General features: G+C 29.1%; 2 protein-coding genes across 5 annotated transcripts in view; one reads left to right on the forward strand and one right to left on the reverse strand.

Annotated features, from left to right (window-relative positions):
- Positions 1 to 397: 397 nt before the first annotated feature.
- LOC123271852 (muscle LIM protein Mlp84B) lies at positions 398 to 21,128 on the forward strand. Of its 3 annotated transcripts, none has more exons than XM_044738359.1 (9): positions 398 to 555; positions 1,553 to 1,672; positions 3,128 to 3,287; positions 6,323 to 6,449; positions 7,630 to 7,726; positions 15,763 to 15,850; positions 19,090 to 19,386; positions 19,468 to 19,788; positions 20,759 to 21,128. In XM_044738359.1, exons 2-9 carry the CDS (start codon positions 1,558 to 1,560, stop codon positions 21,033 to 21,035), a joined length of 1,482 nt encoding a protein of 493 aa, XP_044594294.1. In that variant the 5' UTR covers positions 398 to 555; positions 1,553 to 1,557; the 3' UTR covers positions 21,036 to 21,128. The 3 variants fall into 3 exon arrangements, with proteins under 3 accessions (XP_044594294.1, XP_044594292.1, XP_044594293.1); XM_044738357.1 differs by lacking the exon at positions 398 to 555 and adding an exon at positions 958 to 1,102; XM_044738358.1 differs by lacking the exons at positions 398 to 555; positions 7,630 to 7,726; positions 15,763 to 15,850 and adding exons at positions 959 to 1,102; positions 7,993 to 8,089; positions 15,436 to 15,520.
- A 2,199-nt stretch (positions 21,129 to 23,327) lies between these two features.
- The window catches only part of LOC123271872 (paired mesoderm homeobox protein 2A-like), a 54,000-nt gene continuing 52,650 nt past the window's right edge, over positions 23,328 to 24,677 (reverse strand). The window contains exon 4 of one of the 2 annotated variants that reach the window (XM_044738399.1): positions 23,328 to 23,817. In XM_044738399.1, the coding sequence (XP_044594334.1) occupies positions 23,377 to 23,817 (441 nt within the window). In that variant the 3' untranslated portion in view covers positions 23,328 to 23,376. The remainder of the gene's footprint in view (positions 23,818 to 24,677) is intronic. The other variant, XM_044738400.1, reaches the window with a different exon arrangement.

Raw genomic sequence — 24,677 nt, forward strand, 5'->3', positions numbered from 1 at the left:
TTGAGCAAGTGACTATTAATATCCGATGAGTGCGTGCCATTCTTCGTCTCTGTTGCTCTCACAATTGTAATTGGCTCTATTACATTAGATCTGAGCGCACGACGTTCCCGTTGCCTCTTTTCTATGACCCCCTCTCGGAAATCAAATTTAAAAAAGTCGTAATTTTTAAAAATTAACCTTTTTCATTTTGTCTTTTTTTTTTTTTTTTTTTTTTTCTATAGACGTATGTATGTAAGTAATACTTACTAAGTATGTATGTATGTATGCATGTATGCACTCCACCCTACCCGGGTTGGAGACTCCTCGGCACCACCTCACACCATCCACTGTCTCTCTCTCGTGACTGACGTTGTTGTCCACGTGCCGTGTGCAAACTGGTACTCGGGACTATGACTAGGACGCGTCCGCGGCGAAAACAGCCAATTCGAACCCAGTATTAGTGCGGTTAACAGTGTTACAAACGGTGTCATATTCTCTGTAATTGTCTGTCTACTTTCGAATTATTATATTTATTGACAATTATTACGATACTTAGTACTATTTTATCTTAACGTGGTGAGTAAACAGAAGTTTTATTACTTAGTAATCGATAATCAATACTCAATAATCAGAAATCCAAAATTTTTACGGGGTATTATGTACTCCTAAAGTGAAGGTCTAACTGCGAGCAGAAATCACCACCTGGCGGCGTGCAAGAGAATTAAGCCCTTTTTCCCAATTATTTTAAATTTTTTGATCTTTTCATTGATAATATAAGAAATACTGAAAATGTGAGTGCTTTTCACGGAATAAACGTTGCAGTCGCGAAAATATAGAGCAAGGCAAACGCGAATGTGAAACATAAGAGCTGAAACGTGAGGCGGGATGGAGATGGAGATGGATGGATTTTTTTAACGGGGGGAAGATTGCGCGGACTTCCTTCCCTAATACGGAGTCGACGGCACCGGATTGCCGGCCTACAACTCCCTCTACCTTTTTCTCGATATATATATGTGCTCAGATATAGAAATTCCCTCTTGTCCGCCGTTACGGTGTCAACTGTTCCACGCTTATTTTTTAGACTTTTTTTCGTTTATTCTTGCGCTCTCCTCTGCACTACACAGTTCGTCAATAACTTTTTAATTTTACTTATTTTTCGTACTTGCTGGTCAATTGACTTTTTTTAAAAATAAATGTTAATATTATTATTGTAAGTTTTTATAAATAGAAAAGTAATCCCGATGTAATTCAAAATTTATTCTCGGGTTCACGTAACTCTGGATTGAATAATTTTAACGCTTCCGCAGTTTCGTTCAACGGCTACCAAAATAGAATAAGATTACAGAGACGGTATTTTTAGACGGTGCCGAGTAGTGTGCACTGTGCATGTGGATATACTCTTACAAATTAATTGCTAGTATTTTTAAATCGATTTATTTGAAATTTCAGTCGCGACTAATGAACTGAGTTTTAATTTTTAATTTTTATTTCATTTGCAATTTTATTTTAATGAAAATTTTTAATGATCACGATGATAGGAAATTAATGAATAATGGTTAATGTATTATTGCAGTAAAAATGCCTTTCAAGCCAGTGGAACATCCAAAATGCCCCAAATGCAGCAAATCTGTATACGCTGCAGAGGAACGCGTCGCCGGAGGACTTAAATGGCACAAAATGTGCTTCAAATGCGGTAAATATATTTCAATTATTTTATTTTACTTTATCTTATGCTTGTTTCCTGTATGTGAGATAAATTACGCACTGTTTAGCGGTACCGAGAAATTTTTGCTTAACTCAATTATTTTGGGGGAAAGGTGGTATGGTCAAAAAAGGTCGAAGGATATGTACAATGAGTTCTCGGATAATTTTATTGGGTTTTATTGGTTTTAATTGGATTTTTTTATTTTATGATACTAGCTTCGTGTTTTAGATTTTTTTAATTTGGGCTTTTAAATTTTCATTTGAGTACTTCTTTTCTTTAGTTTTTAATATAATTTTTTTGAGATGATGGGAAATATAATTATAGTTTCAAAACTTACTTTTTTAATGCAATTATTTACAAAATTTTTTTTATTTAAGTTTTTCAGTTAAATCACCCCTAATTTTCCTCCGCCCAAATTTTGATTTTCAATGAAATTATTTATAAATTTTTGTTTTTTAGATCGTAATGATCGACAAAATTTAATTTTAAAACTATTCTACTGCTTAAATTATTCGAATTTCATTTTTCCAATTTCTTATTTTTTAATAAAATCATTCCTGAAAATTCTGTTTCCCAAATTTTTTGTTTTTTGGACCCTAATAATTTTCAAAATTTATTATATTACAAAATTATATCCAAAAATTCTTTTTTAAAAAAAATTAAAAGTTTTTGTCCAAAATTTTGGTTATTAGCAAAATCATTTTCAACATTTTTTTTTTCCAAATTATTTTATCTTTGGTAATATAACTTCCCTAACTGTCCGAAATTCACATTTCACGTACTCTAATATCAAATTATTCAAAAGTATTTTTTTTTTCCAAATTCTATTTTTCAGTAAAATGATTTCAGAAAATTTTTTCCCTAGTTTTGAAAAAATCATATTATTTAAATTAATCTCAAAAACTAATTTATTATTATTTTTTTCAATTCTCCAAAATTTCTTCCCAAATTTTTCAAATTATCAAACATACATTCTCTCGAACTTAACCACAATCTCATTCCACTTTTTTACAGTTAAAAAATTATCTATTTCCCAGTAAAAAATTCCAAATTTCATACTAATTTTCTGGACTAAAAAATTTTTAGAAAGATGAAAATTTTCTTAGTTTACGGAAGCAAAAAAAAATAATCTTTATTTAAGAGAAAAACTCCTAAACCAAAAAAATCATTTTGAATAGTTTCACTGTCTTGAATAAAGTAAAAAATTCTTAAATTAAGGAATGTTGACTCAAACCAAGAAAAATTTATTGTTTCAAGAATTTTTTTACTTGATTCAAAATAATTAAAGTTTTTCTTGAATCAAGTTTACTTTTTTATCAGTCAAGTTTGACTGAATCAAAAAAATGTTCTTGTCCAAATAAAATTTCTTTTTGCTGAAATAACTTAGGTCCAAAATTCTAATAAAAAGCAGCCTAAAAAACTGTAAAAACGTAAAATTTACAGGTCTCTGCAGCAAGTTGCTCGACTCGACAAACTGCTCGGAGCACGAGGGTGAGCTGTTCTGCAAAGTCTGCCACGCCCGTAAATTCGGTCCCAAGGGTTACGGTTTCGGCGGTGGCGCAGGATGCCTCTCGATGGACCAGGGGGAGCACCTGCAGAGAGAGTGAGTCGCTCGGAGATCGCCCCCATTTGCGTCTCCCACAGTTATGTCCCGAGATCCATGTTTGCTATACAATTTACAATTTACAATATAACTTAAGCCCCACACATATACTATTTTTTAAATATCATATCCCGATTTTGCCTATTTAAACTACCAGTTTACTTAGTTTACCCTTTTTTGTACTCCTTATCTATGTACAAATTACCCCGTCAGTCAATAACCAATAAATACACCTTCAATTGTAATCAAAATTATCCTTTATAGAAATTTTATCACTATTTTTTATTGAATGTTTACTTACCGATTTCCATTCGTTCCTGCACTTGAATCTCGTGAGACGTAAGCACTGTTTTAATATATCAATAATAATGATACTAAATAATAAATAATTGTTGTTATAATACTCATTACACAATCATACTATGCAATAATTATTATTATATCCTTAAATTATTTTATTTGACGATTGGATTTAGTACAGTGCCGTCTGTTTCTTGTTTCACTTAATTGTCTCCGTTAAATATTATATTTATTTTATTTAATATTTTATTTATATTAAATATAAATATATTTTTTTTACCCCAAAAAAAATCACATACTACATTGTTAAATTTATTTGCTCACACACAGACAAAATTTACACAGAAAAAATATAAAATAAATAATTAGTTTGAATAAAACAAAAAAAAAAACAATAAATTTAATTATTCACAAACAAGAACTGACAATTTAGTTTTAGGATTATTTGTACCATCTGTATTAAAAAAAATAATCAAAAAAATTATAAACAAATATACTAGTAACTTTATTGAATTATCTAACATTAATTTATTAATTGATTAACACTTAATTTGTTTTTTCTTTTAATTTTAATAAAATAATTATTAACGTAAAAGTAGAAAGGAAAATTATTAACGTAAAAGTAGAAAGGAAAAAATGTTTTTTTTTCATAAAGTAGAGAGTTTAAATATAATTCATCAAAGATCCAAGTCCAATGGATTTAAACTCTAAATGAAAATGAAAACAACAAAAAGAACTTGAAATAGAAAAAAAAAACTAGAATGCCTTCACCCCCCGCCAGCCCCGCCGAGTTCGAGCCACCGGAGGCCCATTGATAAATCCGAATCACACCCACACACATCCATTCGTGACTATAATGGTGAGCACCGAGAAAAATAATTGCCAATTCCGCGTGATAAAGCTTGCCCGCGTATAAATATCCTGCATGGCCTTTTATTCACTTCAATTAACTCACACACATACTACACATAAGTCATACTAAAAACAATATTAAAAACAGTAATAACAAGTAATTACAGTCACTGAGGGGGACAAAATAAAAGGGGAGCTTTTGACAAGAACAGATATCGGAAATCAAATGAAAAATAGAAACTTTTTGGTAATTTTTTTGGTATTTTTGGGTTTTTTTATTTTTAATATTGTAATTTAATATTGATTTATTTTAGATTTAATTTTTTGTTATTAATTTAAGAAAGATCAAAGTTGAGAATTTTTTTAATTTTTGACAAAAGGAATTCTTTTTTATTGATTCAAAAATAAAAACATTAAAAATTTAGAAAATTAAATTTTTTTCATTTAAACTTGTAAGTTTTAGTTTTTGTGGATATTTTTGAAAAACTGAAATTTTTTATTCCACAAAAATTACTGTTAATTATAAGAAAAAAAATTTAATAGTATTTGAATGAATATCTCTGATTTTAATTCATCTATAATATTTTACGACAAAAAATGTTTGAAATAATAATTCTGATTCAAGGAAATTTTGAAATTAAGAATTTTTAATTATTTTTAAAGTATTATCTCTATTTTCGATTCATTTAAAATATCCAAAAGTAGAAAAATTGAACCGATTTCGTTTATAATATTCTTTTGACTTACTTAATAAAATATTTTTGGATCAAAGTTTTTGAAACAAGATTAAAAATAACTATTGAACTTTTTGTAACGACCAAAAAATTAAAATAAATAATTTTCATTCATGGTGTTTTTTTTTAAATCATGATTTTTTTGAAATTTTCAAATCAATCACTAATTTTCACTAATACAAACTATTATAAATGGAAAATTTCGACTAATTTTCTGAATAATAATCTTTATTTAATAAAAAAAAAAAAAAAAAAAAAAACTTTTAGGACAATATCGAAATTAACTTTTCAACTTATCTCCAATATTTTTTTTTTTTAAACAAAACAAAAAAAATTCTCCCATTTTTTCAAAAGTAAAAAAAAAACTCATTTCTTTCAAGCCACAAAAACTTCAAAACCAAAAAAAAAAAAACAAACTCTTAAAACAACAACCAATTAGAATAAATTTATATATCTTGTCAAAAATTTCCAAAATCACACTCTAACAATCTTAATCTAAAACCAAAACCACGCAACCCTTGCCACCCTTGTAATAACAAAATATTTATATTAAAATATTTTAAAAAGACTAACAAACGTTTCCAGCTAACCGTTTTCTTATTAACGGACCCAAACCAAGCGTCTTGCCCGACAGCCTCGCTCATTATTTATAAATAAATAGTCGCTTTTTATTACTTTTCTTATCTCTCTTGTCTCTGTTATCTTCCAATTTTAAGTTAATCATGAATTTATTTTTCCTTTAATGAATTTTTTATCAATTATAAATAAATATATAAAATGTCCTATTGTAAAATGTGCTTCTTGGCTCTCCTCTCGGGGCTCGGCGGAAGCGACTCGCGTGGTCGGGGTGTACTAACCTACAGCTAACTCAACCTTAACATATCATGTAATCGGTAATATATTTTACGTCACCACTTGTAATGAAATTAAAAAAATAAAAAAAAAACTATCTCTATAATTTTTATTTTTATTATAATTTTTAATAATTTTTTACACTACTGACTTATACTCTACATCGCTTATTTTAAGGCGTAAATTAACGCTAAGCTTATTTGCAGTTTATATTAATTATTTTATGATATTTTTTCATTTAAGCTAATAAAAAAATGAAGTGAAATAGAATTATTAATAACAATTATCTATTTTTAGCGGTGACTTACGGGGCTCGAGCGCGGTTATGGAGCCAAGGGCGATAGCCAAAGCTCCTGAGGGCGAAGGATGTCCAAGATGTGGAGGATTTGTGTATGCTGCTGAGCAAATGCTTGCACGTGGACGAGTAAGTATTAAATATTTTAAAATTTTAATAAAAATAAAAAAGTGAATAGATTTATAGTTTGAATTTTTATTAATAATCATCACTACGACCTTTGTATTAAATAAAGTTTACTTTATTTAATATGTAATATTTTATGTAGATCAAGGAGTATAATTATTATTAGTGACCTAAAATAATTTTGATGATGGAAAATTTAAAAACGGTCGAGTTATCGTTGGGTGTCCGCCCAACAAAATAGTTATACTACTTGGCGGAGCTGCCAAGTAAATGTAGCTCGCGGCTCGCTTTACTTCTCTATGTATAATGGGATTAGGAAGGGGGAGGGGGAAATGGTATGTAACGTACATACTTAACATATGTAGTATGTAGTCCAATAAAAAAAGGATTAGCTTGCCAAGAAACCGAAATTAATCAAGTGAAGCTAATTGCCAGTTTTATAGATTAATATTCCAATTGATTTAACATTACAGCTTACTGCTCTTTGATGTAGTGATGATTATTTCATTTCATTTATAATAAGGCTTTATGTAATTGGTTATTTTTTTTTTTATTAATTAATATTTTCTAATTAAAAAGATTAAAAAGTTTGAAAAGTTATTTTGTTATAATTAGAATGATACGTTATTTTGAATTTGGGAGTAACTTGAAATGTTCATAACTTTTGAAGTAATTAAAATTTAGGAACCAGATACGATTTTTTTTAAAGAAAAGGCTGTTAGCTACAATATTTGTTCAAAACTTTTTTTTCTCAAACCAATAGTTTATTTAATAAAAATTGCCAAATGTTAAAAAACAGATTTTTTGAGAGAAAAATTTCAAATCCTTACCAGAAAATTAAAGTAATTAGACTAATTATTTTTATGTCTTTGCCGAGATTTTAAGAAAGCTTATAGTCTAAACTTTAGAATTATAGGTTACTTTTTGTAGTTAAATAATTTTCTCACAGATTTTTCAGCGCTCCCATCTTAGTAAACAGAATCCAGGTTCAAAACAACGTTTTACATTAAAAAAAATTGCAATAAATATTTTTCCATAAAGTCTTATAATTAAATTATAAATACATAATTAGAATTAAATAAAAAATTCCAACGATGAATATGAAAGCGTGCAAGTATGCCAATGCATAAAGAAAAAAAGTAAAGCCGGTGTCATATTATGTCTCCTGAATTCTTATGACCAGGCTTTCCATAAGGCATGCTTCAAGTGCAAAATTTGCAACAGGACGCTGGACTCTACGCTTCATTGCGATGGTCCGGACCGTGAGATATATTGTCGAGGTATCATCAGTAAAAAAAACTCTATAATAAACAATACCGACCAAAAGATAAAACATTGCTCTTTGAGTTTTTTTTTCCATTTTTGTTAAATTTAAAAAACTAAAATCGATATTACTTCCCTACCCCATTAAAATTATAAAAATTTAAATCTCTGCACGCCGACATAATCAAGGTCACAGTTTATAAAAACAACAACCAACGTTTAAATTATTGATTATTAAAACATAATTGTGACTAACACTGACTCCTTTGTGTCCGATACGCAGCAATGGCACAGGGAATGTTTTAAATGTGGCACCTGCTCGAAACGATTAGATTCCGTTAACTGTTGCGAAGGTTCTGACAAGGATATTTACTGCAAAGGTAAGACTAAATAATCTTCTTTTTATTTAACATTTAACAAAAAGAAAAAAAAAAGATTTTTTTTCATTATTTGACAAGTTACGACACTTAATTACGTCAAGTTAATTGTTTGAAATTAATTTCACGCATTTACTGTCACATTAGGAGCTAAGAATATCGATATAATTATCAAAAAGTCATTCTGAAAATTCATTCACCTTGTCACCTATATTTTAACTTTAGTTTTATAATTAGATAATTTTATTAATTGGCCCGCAGCAGAATGAAATTATCTTCTATTTATATTTTTGTTTTAATGTTACCGATTTAATATTAATAGTTCCTTTTACATTTACACTGAAAAAAAAAATACTTGATTCACAAGAAAGATTTTTGATCAAAAAACAAAATTATTTAGTGTTAATTCAAGAACTTTGAACTCTTAAAAGCTCGTTTTTTTAGTGAAGAAAAATTCTTCATACAAATATAAAGATTAATTTTGTTAGATAAAATCAAATTCAACATTTAACAGGAAAATACTATTTTCACAAACTAACAATTATTATTGTTGTTTCTTAGAAATTTTACATTCTTGACCAGAGTTGCAAATAATGCATTAAATTTCTTCATACATTAGCATTTTCATTAGTGATTAAATTTAATTTATTAATGAAAAATATTTTCATTAAGGATTAAATCTAGTTTTTAAATGGAAATAATTTTCGTTGACCATTAAATTTAATTTTTTAATGAAAAATATTTTCATTAATCATTAATTTTAATTTTCTAATTATAAATATTTTCATTACCCATTAAAAGTTCTTTTTTAATGGTGAATTTTCCCATTGATTATTCGATTTAATTGTAATCAAAGTATTGTCATTCATAATTGAATGTAATAGTGTGTTCAGACTCCCTGCCCCGAGCGCATTACCCTGTTGAAAATCTCCAATAAGATCCCATCAAAAGCGACAAAAGCCACTTAGAAACTAATAAAATTTATGGGTTTCTAAGTGGCTTTTGTCGCTTTTGATGGGATCCTATTGGAAATTTGAAACAGGGTACCATTGTTTTACTCGAAACAATTTTATTTAAGAATAAGGAAAATTCGGATTAAGATATACTGATTATTAAAACGATGTATAATTGGATATAAAAAAATAACTTTTTATATCCAATTAATTAATATTAATTTTGAATGAAATTATTTTTCAAAAAAACATCTGACAGCAAATTGACTCTAGCCCTAGAGTGTTCGAATTTTGTTTACTTGCTCTATTTTTTCTTGATTATTCACATTTTCCAAAATATGAGCTCTACTGATGTTGTGCTGATCGAGATCTTTCATTTGAGTATACACATGCATTTTTTATATACGCGCTATATATCTACTTGATATACGTACTTATATGTCATATATATCAAATATATCAATAATGCATATGGGTACTCTAATGAAAGGTCTCGGTGAGTATAACTTTAGGATGAACTTATATTTTCGAAAATGTCAATAATAAAGAAATGTGCTTGTTTTTTCTTAACTATTGACATTTTTCAAGATATATCCTCATCCTGATGTTATACTCTTCGAGACCTTTCATTTGAGTACCCACATGCATTTTCATATATTTTTCATATATACATATTAGACCATATGAGACTGTTTCAAAAAAATCGACAATTTTTTTTTTCTTATTAATATTGAAAATATTGTTTGAAATGACAAAAAAAAAATCCTGTGAAAATTAGAGCTCTTAATATTAATATTAAGAGGTGCCAGTCGAAAATTTCAATTTCTCATTTGATTAACGTAGGAAAATTTTTTTTTCTTACTTTGGAATTTTGTAACTTTTCAATAAATCATCGAACAAGTTAAGTCAGAACATATTTTTGTAGAAAATTGAACGTTCTACAAAAAAGCTCTCTTATAATTTTTCGATAAACCGATGCGTTTCGAAGATATTCAACTTTAAAATATAATTTATAATATTTTCTTTCCAATTTTTTGACGAAACTATCAAGTTTATCAAAAAATTTTATCAAATTTTTCAAATTTTTTGTATTCTAAATTTTATTTGGTTTTACACATCCTTTTATTCAACTGTCAAATTTCTAATACTATCGTATCTTGATTTGCCAATAAATTCAAATTTTTTTTTTTCAACTAAAATTATTATTATCCATTATTTATTGGATTCTATAAGTTCATAATATTATGTATTTCAAATTTATGCAATTAATTTTATTATTTTAATAAAAATGTGCTAATATAATTTTATTATTATTATTATTATTATTTTTTTTTTTTTTGGAATCTTACGCGTCAGCCTTCAGGCCTAGACACGTGGGATTTTTAGGTCCTTTCCTACTATTTATTGTGCATGATGTGTACTAATTACCATCTTTACCTCCTTTCCGCGGCTGTGGCCGACTTACAGTCTGTACCCGCATTTGCCTGTGCCCCACCCCTTAGCACAGTGACCAAGAAAACCACAGAAACCTGGCCAGGGTACAGTCGGCAAGGGAGGAAGCCTTGGAAATCGCAGAAAAATTGCGACTGCTCGAACCCACGCCTGAGTGACTGTTGTACGGGCAGTTTAAAACTTAAACCGCTCGGCCACGCAGTCGCCGTTTATAATTTTATTATTTATCGAAGCTAGTTTCACAGTTAAAATGATCGAAGCGCGAAACAAAGAAGACATCGGTTGTACTATTTGTTCTTAATTAACTTCACTACTACCATACCATCAAAAATGCTTCGAGGACGCCCCCTCCCTTAGTTATCTAACCACCTTTCACTGCAACGCTCATTGTTTCGCGACTCAACGTTCTAACCGAGCTTTTTTGATTTGGGTAATAATTACCCATTGTTCTTACCTCCAAATTCGGACTTTTATTATTGCTATAGTTTATCATTGTTTTTTGTGAATATTTTGGCTTGTATTTTAAATTCATTTTTTTGTAATTAATTAATTCTTATCGTAGAATTCTTTTTTCATATGTTATTTGTCCAATTATTTGTTGACCGATATTTATTTTTCTCTAATTTATTTCGTAACTGAGTACTTTTTTGAATGGATGAAATCGATTATGAAAAATGGATAAAGAAGTTTATTTAATTGGTTTTCCAATAAGAGGTCTTGTTGGACGTACACTTCCAACTTTTAGGGACGTTTTAGCTTTATTTTTCTATAATCATAAAGTACAAAAATGTAGTGTTAAAAAAAGTGCTTTATTTACTGTGACCGAGGCTCAAGAACAATGAAAAAAGGCCCAAATTCCTACTTCTAAAACTCTAAATGCCATCAATAAGTTATTAAGAATTTTCGAAAAGTGGAAAAATTGCAGCATAGTTGTAAACGAAAACAATCATCCACGTAAATCAAAAATGAAACTGTTTATAAGAATAAGTTGAAGGAGTTATTTAATATTGCTCACCAGATAGCAGCCAAAACCTTAAGTGAAGAGGGAAATTAATTATTGTTAGCCAAGAAATCATCAGGTCGGCGTGGATTTATTGATAATTTTCCACAAAAACCTCTAACATATGAAGAACTGTTGGAGGTAGATGAAGAAAATATGTATTAATTCAAGTTTTTCACAAATATTTTATGTTAGTTGCTGATTGAATAATTTATTGACTTTAAAATGATATAAAAAGAATTATAAAATATGGAGATTTTTTACTTTTCTCTTTATCGGTTTAAAATTTATTTGTATTTTGATTCAATTTCATTCATCATTTCTTTTCTTTTCGACGAGTTTAAAATAACAGTTTATTAATCAATATTTTGAATTTTAACTTCTTTGCAGAAGTATCATCCAAGGAGTGACTATAGAGAATTTTTGGAGCTGTCATTAGTTTTTTTAAGAGTTGTACCAAAAGAAAATTTTTCGTTTAAAAGTCCAGGAAAATATTTCAGAATTGTATTAAAACTACTGTACACGGAAAGAAAATTGAAGGAATTTTTACTATTTCACTATCGTAATTTTTATTAAATTAAATAGTAACGGTGGACTATACTTCTCATTTAGTAATTTTTACGATCTACTATTGTAAATTTTATCCAACAAACAAGGCTAGCAAGAATCTTAAAAGTCGAATAATATAGAGCAAATTATACAATATGTGTTTGTAAACTTTACAATTCAACTATTGTAAAAATTGACGGTCGGTTTTTTTAAAAGAAATTTTAGGGAGGGAAAGAGATAGGAGGTTGGACTAATTGGTACCTATACAGTAACTGAAAAAAGAAATTGAAATTTCCGTCCTATCCGGGATTCGAACCCAGAACTCTTTGTTGGCAGCCAGAGACTCTCCCTCTACGCTATCCGAGGTAAACTAGAACAAATGCCCTTTAACATTTACATAAACTCGGAGTCTAGCGCTGTGCACGGCGATCGCTCACACTAATTGAGAAACATTCCAATTCAACTATTGTAAAATTTGTTATAGTTCCATTGGAAAGATACAGAGGCGGCACTGAAAATTATAATTCTTACTTTTTACAATAGTAATATCGTATTTTTTCTAATCGTAAATTGTAAAATTTCATGAATAAATAGTAAATTTTCTTCTAAAATCTTTGAAAATTAATAGTAATAAAAGTATGGTCCAGCTTTACAATAGTTGTATAGTAAATTTTCCCAGAAATTTTTTTCCGTGTAATGTTACAAAGTTAAGAAAATAAAATTAGAAAAACGGATGACCCGAAGGGCCATTCCTGCAATTTCCCGCTAATTTCTTACTTAAGGTAGTACTACCGTTACTACAAGAGTCAAATCATAAACCTAACCTTATTTGAATAACGTAGTAGATTTCCCTATACTAAATCACGTTGGAGAAAGAGAGACAGAGATAAATTTTGAATGTTTTTTATTAATAAATAGTCTCATATTCTTGAAAACCATACTGATTATTATTAAATATATTCTAGATGTTATTTTCTCTCGTTGTCTTGATTTTTATAAGAATCTGAACGTCCAGTTTTGTGAAATAAAATAAAGTCTGTGATTCTCCATAAGGATCAATGGTAAAAGCAAAAATATGTAGATATTAATATTTTTTTTTCAGGACTTGCTCAGGTTCCAAAAATTTTACTGCTTAATTATGATATTATAAAGTACCAATATGCCAAATTTCATTAAATTCTGAACGTCAATTCTAAAACCGGTAATACTACCTTAAGCGTTTAAAATTGCACTTACTACGTTTTTGAGCTCTTCGAGCTCAAAAATATAATTTTCGTGTCATTTTGAGCTGACGTGGTTTTTTGATATTAAGAGCTGATTAGTTTTTGAAATTGATCGGCACAGCCGTTTAAAAGTTATTCCAAAAAACCACATTTAAAAAAAATTTTTTTGTAGTTTTTTTAAGATTTATCAAAATCTACAGGTCCGAATCGGTCCAAAGTGTATTCAAAATCTAAGTTTGGTCAAACCCTTTCAAATGGCACCAACCGCGATGAAATCGGTAGAGCCGTTCAAAAGTTATGAGAGGTTTACCCACACACACACACACACACACACACACACACACACACACACACACACACACACACACACACACACACACACACACACACACACACACACACACACACACACACACACACACACACACACACACACACACACACACACACACACACACACACACTCATTCGGGGAAGCTTCCTAGGACCCCTAAACGTCAACATCCGTTGAAAACTCGATTTTTGAAAAACGGGGTGAAACCAATAACTTCCCGATTTTTGAAAATTTTCAATTTTCTTAGCGGGAAGTTAAAAAATTGAATAAAAATAATTATTAGCTGAAAAAAAATAATTTGAATTTATTGAAAAATTTAGATACGATGGTATTAGAAATTTGACAAAATTTTTTGATAAACTTGATAGTTTCGTCAAAAAATTGGAAAAAAATGAGAAAATATTATAAATTATATATTAAAGTTGAATATCTTCGAAACGCATCGGTTTATCGAAAAATTATAAGAGAGATTTTTTGTAGAGCATTTAATTTTCTACAAAAATATGTTCTGACTTAACTTGTCCGATGACTTGTTAAAGAGTTACAAAATTCTAAACTAAGAAAAAAAAAATTTTCCCATGTTAATCAAATGGGAAATTGAAATTTTCGACTCGGCACCTCTTAATATTAATATTAAGAGCTCTAATTTTCACAGGATTTTTTCTTCGTCATTTCAAACAATATTTTCGATATTAATAAGAAAAAAAAAAATTGTCGATTTTTTTGAAACAGTCTAATACATATATATAATATATATAAATATATGAAAAATTGATGTGGGTACTCAAATGAAAGATCTTGATGAGTGTAACATCTAAGTGAGCTTATATCCTTAAAAATGTCAATAATTCACAAGATACAAGGTAGTTTCTTAATTATGTTAAATTGCACTTCATTTTCTTAACTATTGACGTTTTGAAAGATATAAGCTCATCCCGATGTTACACTCATCGAGACCTTTCATTTGAGTACCCACATCAATTTTTCATATATTTATATATATTATACAGAGTGCCCCAGAAGTAACGGAGTAGCATCTGATAAACAATAGTATATTACACATCTAGGGCAGTAAAATAAGAAATGTCTCAGATCTCATGTAATTGTTGTCCGAGGCGAAGCCGAGGTCAATAAACATGTGATCTGAGGCTTTCTTATTTACTGCCCGTGGTGTGTATACTATTTTTCTCCTCGACGGAGGCGGAAAGCGGCATTTTCGTTTAGCGCAGCGGGAGGAAAATTGACGCTTTCCGCCCGGAGGCGAGAAAAATAATTCTGAGACGAAAAGTCCTTAGCCATTTTTTAATCAGATGCATAGATAATTAATTATTAATTAAAATAACGTCCTTTTATGCGTTAGAGAGAGAGCGCTAGTATCAAGTCAAGTGCGTTCCAACGAAGACGCTTGCACGTGTGAATGTGTAAGTAAATATGTGTGACTACGTTAGCTATAGAAACTAGTTAGTCATACAGTTAGTTGTGTCTTTGTTTGGCACATACTTTACTGGACACTGACGCTCTCTCTCTAACAAATAAAGAGACGTTATTTTTAATTAATAACTAATTATCTATACGGTTAATTGAAAAATGGCTAAGGACTTTTCGTCTCAGAATTATTTTTTTCATCAGATGCTACAATGGCGTCCGTGACTTTTGGGACATCCTGTATATATGTATATTATACATTATAAATTATTTATAAATTTTTTTTTTTAATTTTCGAGGGCATTTTAGAACTTTTTTTATTAAACAAAAAAAAAAACTATAAATTAAAATGATTTGTGTCGTAACTTGGATGATAATTAAAAGATTCTTCAAGTAATCGGTATTTTGTTCAGTCTGCTATGGCAAGAAGTTCGGTCCAAAGGGTTACGGCTATGGTCAGGGTGGTGGTGCCCTTCAGAGCGACTGCTACGCTAATGGGTGGGTTCATAATTGACAAATACCATTTAAAAGTTCATTTTTTCATTATTATTATTATTTTGCAAAAAAAACTCAAAGGCAGAGCAATGTCTGCCGGCTTATTATTGTCATTATTTTATCACATTATCATTAAGATTATTATCATTATTAATAATAATTATTATTTATTTATTACTATAATTATAAAATCAATTATAATAAACAAAGGATAGAAATATTTTGTTGGCTTCTCTGCTTAACAGCTTGCTATCCGAAGAAATTCGGGCCGCGGGGCATTGGTCATGCAGGACTTGTATGGCTCGGGCTGCAGTGCGACATTGAGGACGATAAGTACGCGCGTCCTTTAATGCTATCTTATTTTACGTAGAATTTGAAGTTTAATTTATTGCTGTTTGATTTGTAATTTGGATTTCTAAAATATTAATTTTAAAATGTTCAGTTCTTGTAGAAGTATTAAATTTGAAAATTTTCTTAATAAAAAATTAAAAAATCTTATAGATTCAAAATTATTTAAAATTTTATATTGAATTTAAAAAATTTATAATTTTTTTTTCAATTTTCTTCGAATTTTGTGATAAATTTCAAATCTTCTGTGATAAATTTCATTTCAAATAGAGTTTTCCCGTTTTATGTTGATTATTAATAATTCCTTTACTTTTTTCTTGTTTTTTAAGCCTTTTATTAATTAACAAGTCATAAGTTCTAATTAATGAATTGTTTTAAGCCAATTAGGGATTGTGATTGTGATATTAACAAAATATAAAACAATTTTTTTTTAAACTGATAGAAGTATTTGTTGATATCACCGGCACCCAAAAAAAAAAAGTTGTCAGTACTTTTATCGGTACCCATATATATTTATGTATTTCGACCCGCGGAATCTGAATTTGAGGTCAGTTTGACCCGTACACTGTCAAATTTTCGAGAAAACTTTGAAAAACCGAAAAAAATGACGAAAATCGACAGTTTAGGCGATTTAAAAATTTTTTTTGACCTAAACTAAGCATGATTTTTATGTATTTCGACCCGCTTAATACTTATCTGAAGTTTGTTTAGACCATAAACCATTAAAAGTTAGATATAAGCGGACAATTAAAATTAAAAAATAAACGGTTTTGAAAAGATTTTTTTAAAGAATTAAAATTTTTTGAGGATTTAGGTCCAAAAATTCAAAGTTTATATTCCACAGATCGGATAACATGTTAAAGATTTTTTATTTTTATTTAAAAATTGATTTTTATCATAACGGACTTGATATATTTTGATTTTCAGTGGTTTTTTGCCATTTATTTAGATTTTTAGAGATGTCTGAACCATATAAATTCGAGATTTATATTCGGCGAATCGAAATACATGAGAATCATGATTGATCTACTTTTATAAAATTGTTTTTAACACAATATCTGGAATTTATTGCTTCTTTTGCTATTTTTTGCTTTTTTTGCAATTTTTCAGGATTTTTTGGAATTTACTTAACAGCCGAGACCAGTGATTGCAGTTTCAATCGTCTTAGCGAAACGAATGGAAATTTTGAAAAAACGTTTTTAGAGATAATAGATATTTTAATAAACTATTTCACCACAAAGCGGTTTTTTAAAAAATTTCATTCGTTTCGTCAAATCAATCGAAACTGCAATTGCTCTGCTGTTAGGAGTGCGACAGAGATAGTTCCGTTGAACTCCGTGAGAGCAAAGCGAGAAAAAGATGGTCTCGCCTGTTAAACTTTTAATGGCTTATGGTCTAAATAAACTTCAGATAAGTATTAAGCGGGTCGAAATACATAAAAATCATGCTTAGTTTAGGTCAAAAAAAATTTTTAAATCGCCTAAACTGTCGATTTTCGTCATTTTTTTCGGGTTTTCAAAGTTCTCTCGAAAATTTGACGGTGTACGGGTCAAACTGACCTCAAATTCGGATTCCGCGGGTCGGAATACATAAAGATATATGAGTCCCGTCGAAAGTACTGATAACTTTTTTTTTTGTGTGCCGGTGATATTTAATAAGATTTATTAATTCTTAATAAATTAATTTTTAACATCATATGTTATAAATTATACGCGATTTATTAACAGTTAATTAACATTTTTTAATAGTTGAAATATTTATAAATAGTTATCAAATCGTTTATAAACACATAATGTTAAAACTGATAAAAAAACATTTCTTAGCTATTAATAAGTATTTATTTGGAGCTCTGAATAAAAAGTGAGTGTCGATATTCTATTTAGACACTTTTTATAATCCAATACAGAAAAAAAAAATTAGAAAAACGGTTGACCCTGAAGGCCATCCCTGCAACTTCCCGCTAACTCTATACCTAAACGCTTGAAATTGCACTTATGACGTTTTTGAGCTCTTCAAGCTCATAAATACAATGTGTGTGTTATTTTGAGCTCTCCGAGCTGACAAAATAGCTTTTGTAGGCTTTTGAGCTCTTCGAGCTCAAAAATTTGATAGCAGTTTGATAGAACACTATTTTTTGAATTTTCAAATCGCAATAACTTTTTAATGAATGAACCGATTTTCACGCGGTTGGTGGCTTTCGACGCAGTTTCTTAAGCTTCATGAAGAATCTTCAAGTTTAAATTGATAGAACGAAAAATTTTGGAGTAATTCCGAAAAAACACTTTTTTCGGTTTTTTTCCGGTTTTCTTTCGTTCACGCTATCTCTCGAACGAATCAACCGATTTTGACCGGATTAGCGGTAATCGACGTGGTTTTTTAAGCTCTAGGGCGGATTAGTTTTTGGAGTTGATCGATGGAGCCGTTTAAAAGTTATTTCAAAAAAACCATTTTTAAAAAAAATTTTTTTTCCGATTTTTTTTTAGATTTTTCAAAATTTCTTAAAATCTATCAACCCGAATCGATTAAAATTTATAGGAAATCTAAGTTTGAGGGAACTCTTTAGAACGCCGTTTGGTAGATTCCGATCGGTTCAATCGTTCAAAAGTTATAAGCGATTCACATACTTACACACACACACACACACACACACACACACACACACACACACACACACACACACACACACACACACACAATTTTACACACGGAAAATAAACCAATAACTTCCCGATTTTTGAAAATTTTCAATTTTCTTAGTGGGAAGTTAAAAATTAACTTGAATTAAGTAAATAATTTTGAAGTACTTTTTCATAGCAGGAAGTTAAAAATAATTGCTTATACTTAATAAATTTTTTCTAAATAAATTAATTTATTAATAATAAATTCTCCTACCAGCGTAGAAATTAATATAAGAAAAAAATTTTTTTTTTTTAACAACGTAAAATTTTATCATCTGAAATATTCAAAAATAGTTATTAAAACTCTTATATAAAAGTGTAATTTTTTTTTTTCAACAAAAGCTTAATTAACGCAATTGCAAGAGCACGATGTTTTGCATACATGTTTTTTTATAAAAAATTTTTTTGTATGTAAAATAAAAAAAAGTTACTGATAAAATAAATTTTAACCAGCTCGAATAGAAATTTGTTTGAAGATAAACTAACAATTAACAAAAGATAATGAAAAGGAGACCAATAATATCAATAAAAAATTTGAAAAAATAGCGATGCAGCTCCTCGAACAAAAGTGAGTGATACTGCGTCTATACAAGCACCACCAGGTAAAGGGTGTCCTCGATGTGGCGGCGTAGTCTTTGCGGCAGAGCAAGTTCTTGCGAAAGACCGCGAGTGGCACAGAAAGTGTTTCAAGTGCAAGGACTGCACTAAGACACTCGACTCGATAATAGCCTGTGATGGTCCTGATAAGGATGTTTACTGCAAAACTTGCTACGGCAAAAAGTGGGGACCCCATGGCTACGGATTCGCTTGTGGATCTGGATTCCTGCAAACTGACGGTCTTACGTAAGTATAAATAAATTTTTCTATTAAAAAATGGATGAATTGCTGTTTATAGATGAAATTAATTAAATTTATCACCTACAGAGAAGAAGAAATCGCAGCAAGTAGACCATTCTATAACCCAGATACAACTTCAATAAAAGCACCAGCAGGTCAGGGCTGTCCCCGATGCGGAGGAATGGTATTCGCGGCGGAGCAGCAACTTGCCAAAGGCACAATGTGGCACAAAAAATGCTTCAACTGTGCTGAATGTCATCGGCCTTTAGACTCTATGCTCGCTTGCGATGGACCTGACAAGGAGATCCACTGTCGCTCGTGTTACGGCAAACTTTTTGGACCAAAAGGCTTTGGATTTGGTCACACTCCAACTTTGGTATCGACTAATGGTGACGGCGCGCCTTCTTTGTAAGTTTTTAGTAACTAATCAAGAACAATTTAATATTAGTTCAAAGTTTTTTCAATTTTTAAATGAAAATTATGGCCAAAATATTGGAAAATCATCTTTTGTAAGAAATTCAATTTTCTACGAAAAAGATCTCTTGTGATTTTTTACTATTTTTAATATTTAAAAAAAAATTGAAAATTTGAAGATTGTATTAAGATTTTTTTTAGTTATACATTTTAGGTATATAGCAAAAATATTTCCAATAGTTTGAACTTTGATTTTTGAGTTAAATATTAAAAATATGGAAAAATCATATGAAACCTTTTTTGTATGCTGATAGAAGGATTTCTTAGCATTTAAGTAGAATTTTTTGTATTTAAGAAATGATTTCTTAAACATCATTTCTTAGTATTTAAAAAATATTTCTTAGTATTTAAGAACACATTTTTTACAAATATAAATAATGCTGTGAAGCGGGAAAGAATAGGAGTTACGGTAATTATTACGTGAAGCGTTCCTTAAATACTAAGAAATATTTTTTAAATACTAAGAAATGATGTTTAAGAAATCATTTCTTAAATACAAAGAAATCTTCTTAAATACTAAGAAATCTTTCTATCAGTGTAGAGGATTAAATTTTCTACAAAATTATTTCTTATCATTTTTTCATGTCTTTTATATTTTTAACTAAACTCGAATTCAAAAAACGTTTTAATATTTTTTTTAAGAATTGTATCTAATGAACATATTTCTAAAAGTTTGTATTTCGATTTTTAAGTCAATTATTATTGCACATTATTATAAGCAAATTATTGCAGATATGAAAAAATAATAAGATACCTTCTTTGTAGTAAATTAAATTTCCTATAAAAAAGATCCATCAATTTTACCCTATCTCGAATCCTGTAGCCAGAATTTTGATTTATAGTTATAATCAAAAATTTTTCTCATGATAAAAACAAATGTGATAACATAAAAATAATTTTTCAGCATTGACGCAAAACCGCAAACTGGAACAAAAAGCACCGACGGCCACGGGTGCTCACGTTGTGGCTACCCGGTTTACGCAGCCGAACAAATGATCTCCAAAGACAGACTTTGGCACAAACGTTGCTTCAGCTGTGCAGCATGCCATCGTTCATTAGACTCGACAAATCTAAACGACGGACCCGACGGTGACATTTACTGTCGCGGGTGTTATGGACGGAAATTTGGACCACGTGGAGTTGGTTTTGGTATGGGTGCTGGTACTTTAACGATGGCTTAATCGTTCTTTCTTTATCTTCCATAACAAATAATTAATAATTAATAATTAATCTTTAATAATTAATTATAATTACATTTTATTTTAATTATTTTAGAAGCCAACGATTAAAATATAACACCGCGGATTCGAGTACGAGACGAATTTAAGATGATTAATTTTTTTTAATAGAAATAAATTCATTAACTAAATTTATTTATTTTATTCTATTTATAATTTTTAATTAGTAAATTTAACATAAATTCTAATTAATTAAATTTTTAGCTCGGTGAATTTTATTCATAAAATTTGAGATCGAATAAAAAAATATTTTATTTAGTTGTGTCAATACGAACGAACGTTTGAAAAATAAATAACAAAAAAGAATAAAAGAGAGGACGTTTTTTTTTGTACAATAATTGAACGTCAAAATGCCGTGAGTAAACAAACAATACCTGAACTTTTTATCCATGCAATAAAATTACTTACCGTCATATCGGGTGTTTGTTTGTTTGTTTTTTTTTTTTTTTTTTTTTTATGTAATTGCATTCAGCTCGCGGGTATTTTTGTAACGAAATTAATCACGTATTTTAGTGCACATTTTAATACACCGTTATAATTGAAAAAAAAAAAAAAAAAATATGCTAAATATTAATTATTAATTTAACGTTATTATTACAACTATTATTATTATTATTATTTTACGTGAAAATGGTTAATTTAATTAAATTGCGTATAACGATAAATAAAGATTTAAAAATATTTTCAATAAATATAAGTTTTAAAATGTAAGTATTATTTATTTATTTCCTTTTTTCGTTTTAATGCTCTGTTATAGGGTGTAATATTATTAAATATGGTGCGATCAGTTGTCGCGGTGCGCCATATTGATTCGAACTCTGGTTTCAGTGTCTTAAACAATGAAACAGGTAAGTAAAAATTTTAATTACTAAACTAAAAATTTTTAGGGTGAACTAAAAATCAGTGTTAGTCGTTTTTTCTAAGTGTTTGTTGATGAAAGAGTTTTTAGGGCTATTTTCAAATAAGATAACTTAGAAATGGATTTAACATGAGTAGTTTTCTAAATATTTGAGTATTGTTCAAATAAGTAGCCATGAATTTTGTATTTTAGAGTGTATTGTTGGACATATTGTAAATTTGGTGAGTAAATGATCAATAAGAATACTGATGAATTCTTACTTTGTTTATGACTTATGACCCCAATAGATCTACGATAAAAATTAAATCTACAATTGTATGATGTCTAATTATTATTACAAATTACTTTTATAAAAAAATTTAAGGGGTCACACGCACTTTGAATTTATCAATAAAGTTCAAAATCACTTCTGCATATGTATCCATTTTTATAATAATCAATTGATAAACCTCTGCATAAAAAATTATTCAAAAATGGCTTTTTCAAGCTTTATAAGTGTGTAAAAACTCTTAAAGAACAAGAAGAAACTAACGATAGGTAATTTCATTAAAAATAATTATTGAACATAAAAAATTTTAATTATTAGATCCAGGGCTGTTTTTAATAAAAGTTTAGAATTAAATAACAATAAACAAACGTATAAAACACTGATTTCATATATTTATAGCAACAAATGTACAAGTTTTTATTCGACCCATTCACACATTACTGAGACAATAATAGAGATAATGATGATAATAATAATAATAATAAAGTAAAAGTTATCGAATACGTGCACGGATGACTACTCGATTTACCTCTTAGCTGATTCAAATTAATAAATTACAACTTCTGTCGATACTTGTTCTGTCGGTTCTTAAAAAATTAAAACCTCAGACTAAAAAAACTACTTATAAATAACGTAGGACATCCTTGCACCCTGTATAATCCAAATATATATTTATATATAATATATACGACTTAAATCCGTGCTACCACACCACGAATATCACATTTAATACTTAATCATATAAATTTATCATAACTCGTATCTCATATCATTCATCACATCAAAACTCATTACTCATTACATCGATTCAGATGCAACAATTGTTAATTGCGCATATTAATGTTTCTTCGCGTTAAATAATACCCGTCTATGTACAATTATTTTATGGACAGTTAATTATATTTTATTATTTTATTCGATTGCATTGATCTCTCTATTACTTTATCATTATATAATTATAATAATTAATAATTTATAATAATATTTTTTTAATGATTCAACAAAATTTCCAATTCAATGATTTTAATTTATATTATAAACTTCTAATTTTTTGGAATTGTAATTTCTACTTACTTATTAGAAAATCTTGAAAATAAAAACAAAAATAATTAAATGAAATTAAATAATTATGATGATGATAATAATAAAAATAAAAATTAATATAAATTAGCAGTTTTAAGAGGAAGAGGATCGAGAAGATACGGAGGCAGTGTCGTAGAAAAAGGCCGAGGACTACAGGATCCCCAGGCACCGACTCCACTTCCAGTTCCACTTCCATTTCCGTTTCCTCCACCCCCGCCGGCACTTCCACGACTGCCGCCATTCGAGGGATTTTCGCTGTGACTGTCAGCGTGCTGCTGCTGTTTTATGCTCAGTAAATTGGGATTCGCGAGCGGTTTTATCTCCGCTGCGGACAGGTGGCTGTTGGAGCCTACGGGGGTCGCGGGACTCCTGGGTGAACGGCTTTCAGCTTTTACGCTGTTCTGAATCGGGCTGGAAGCTCCGCTATCCACGCCGACCGAATTTTGGCTAGTTGATTTTTGCTGGGCCATGCGCTCCTGCTTTCTGAATTTCGCTCGTCGGTTTTGGAACCATACCTACAATTATAATTTTTATTTTATTAGTATTATTGTTATCATAATTAATATTACTGTCATTATCATGAATATCATTATCCATATAAATGTCATCAATTATATGAATATAAATATCAATATTATCATCAAGCTCATTGTCAATGTTATGAATATCATCATTATCAATATCAATATCATTATTAATATGAATATTAGGGTGGCGCAAAAAAACCGACTATTTTTTTTTTAGTCTCGAGTGAAAAAATGTTAGTTGTTGATGTTTTAAGAGCCCTCTCCAAAGAACAGCTCAAAAAAAAATTTTTAAGAGGTCGTTCTAAATTCTTTTCAATTTCAAAAATCGAATTTATTTTTTTTTTTTTTCTTGTTACGTCATAATTTTATAGACCAAAAAAAATAAGTTCCTGAAAGTTTCAATTCAAAATTTAAATTTTAAAAGGTCGTTCATAATTTTTTTTAAATTTCAGAGTCAAAAAATGCTAATCTAATTAAATAGTCACTAATGTACCATAAATGTCGAGAAAAACTTTTTGGTGCTGCTGAACCTAACTTTTGATTTTATTCTTTAAATTAAACCAAATCTTTTAGTAATTGTAAATCAATGCTCGGGGCTATAGTAGGAATTTGGCGAAGAAACGAGGCGTTCAGATAAATTTACGAAATATTAAGAACTCAGAGAAAAAACAATTAAATATAATAATACATTTTTTTTGTAAAATTATTAAATTAAAAAAAAATTATGTTTTCTATATTGTGCTTGATTTTTAGTACATCACGTGGTGTATTTTTATCGATTATTGTACTAAATAAAAAAAAAAAAAGAAATGCATGGAATTTTTATTTGAATATTAAAAGGTCGCTCA

Source organism: Cotesia glomerata, linkage group LG9 (genome assembly GCF_020080835.1).
Source record: "Cotesia glomerata isolate CgM1 linkage group LG9, MPM_Cglom_v2.3, whole genome shotgun sequence".
In the NCBI taxonomy this organism is placed as follows: domain Eukaryota; kingdom Metazoa; phylum Arthropoda; class Insecta; order Hymenoptera; family Braconidae; genus Cotesia; species Cotesia glomerata.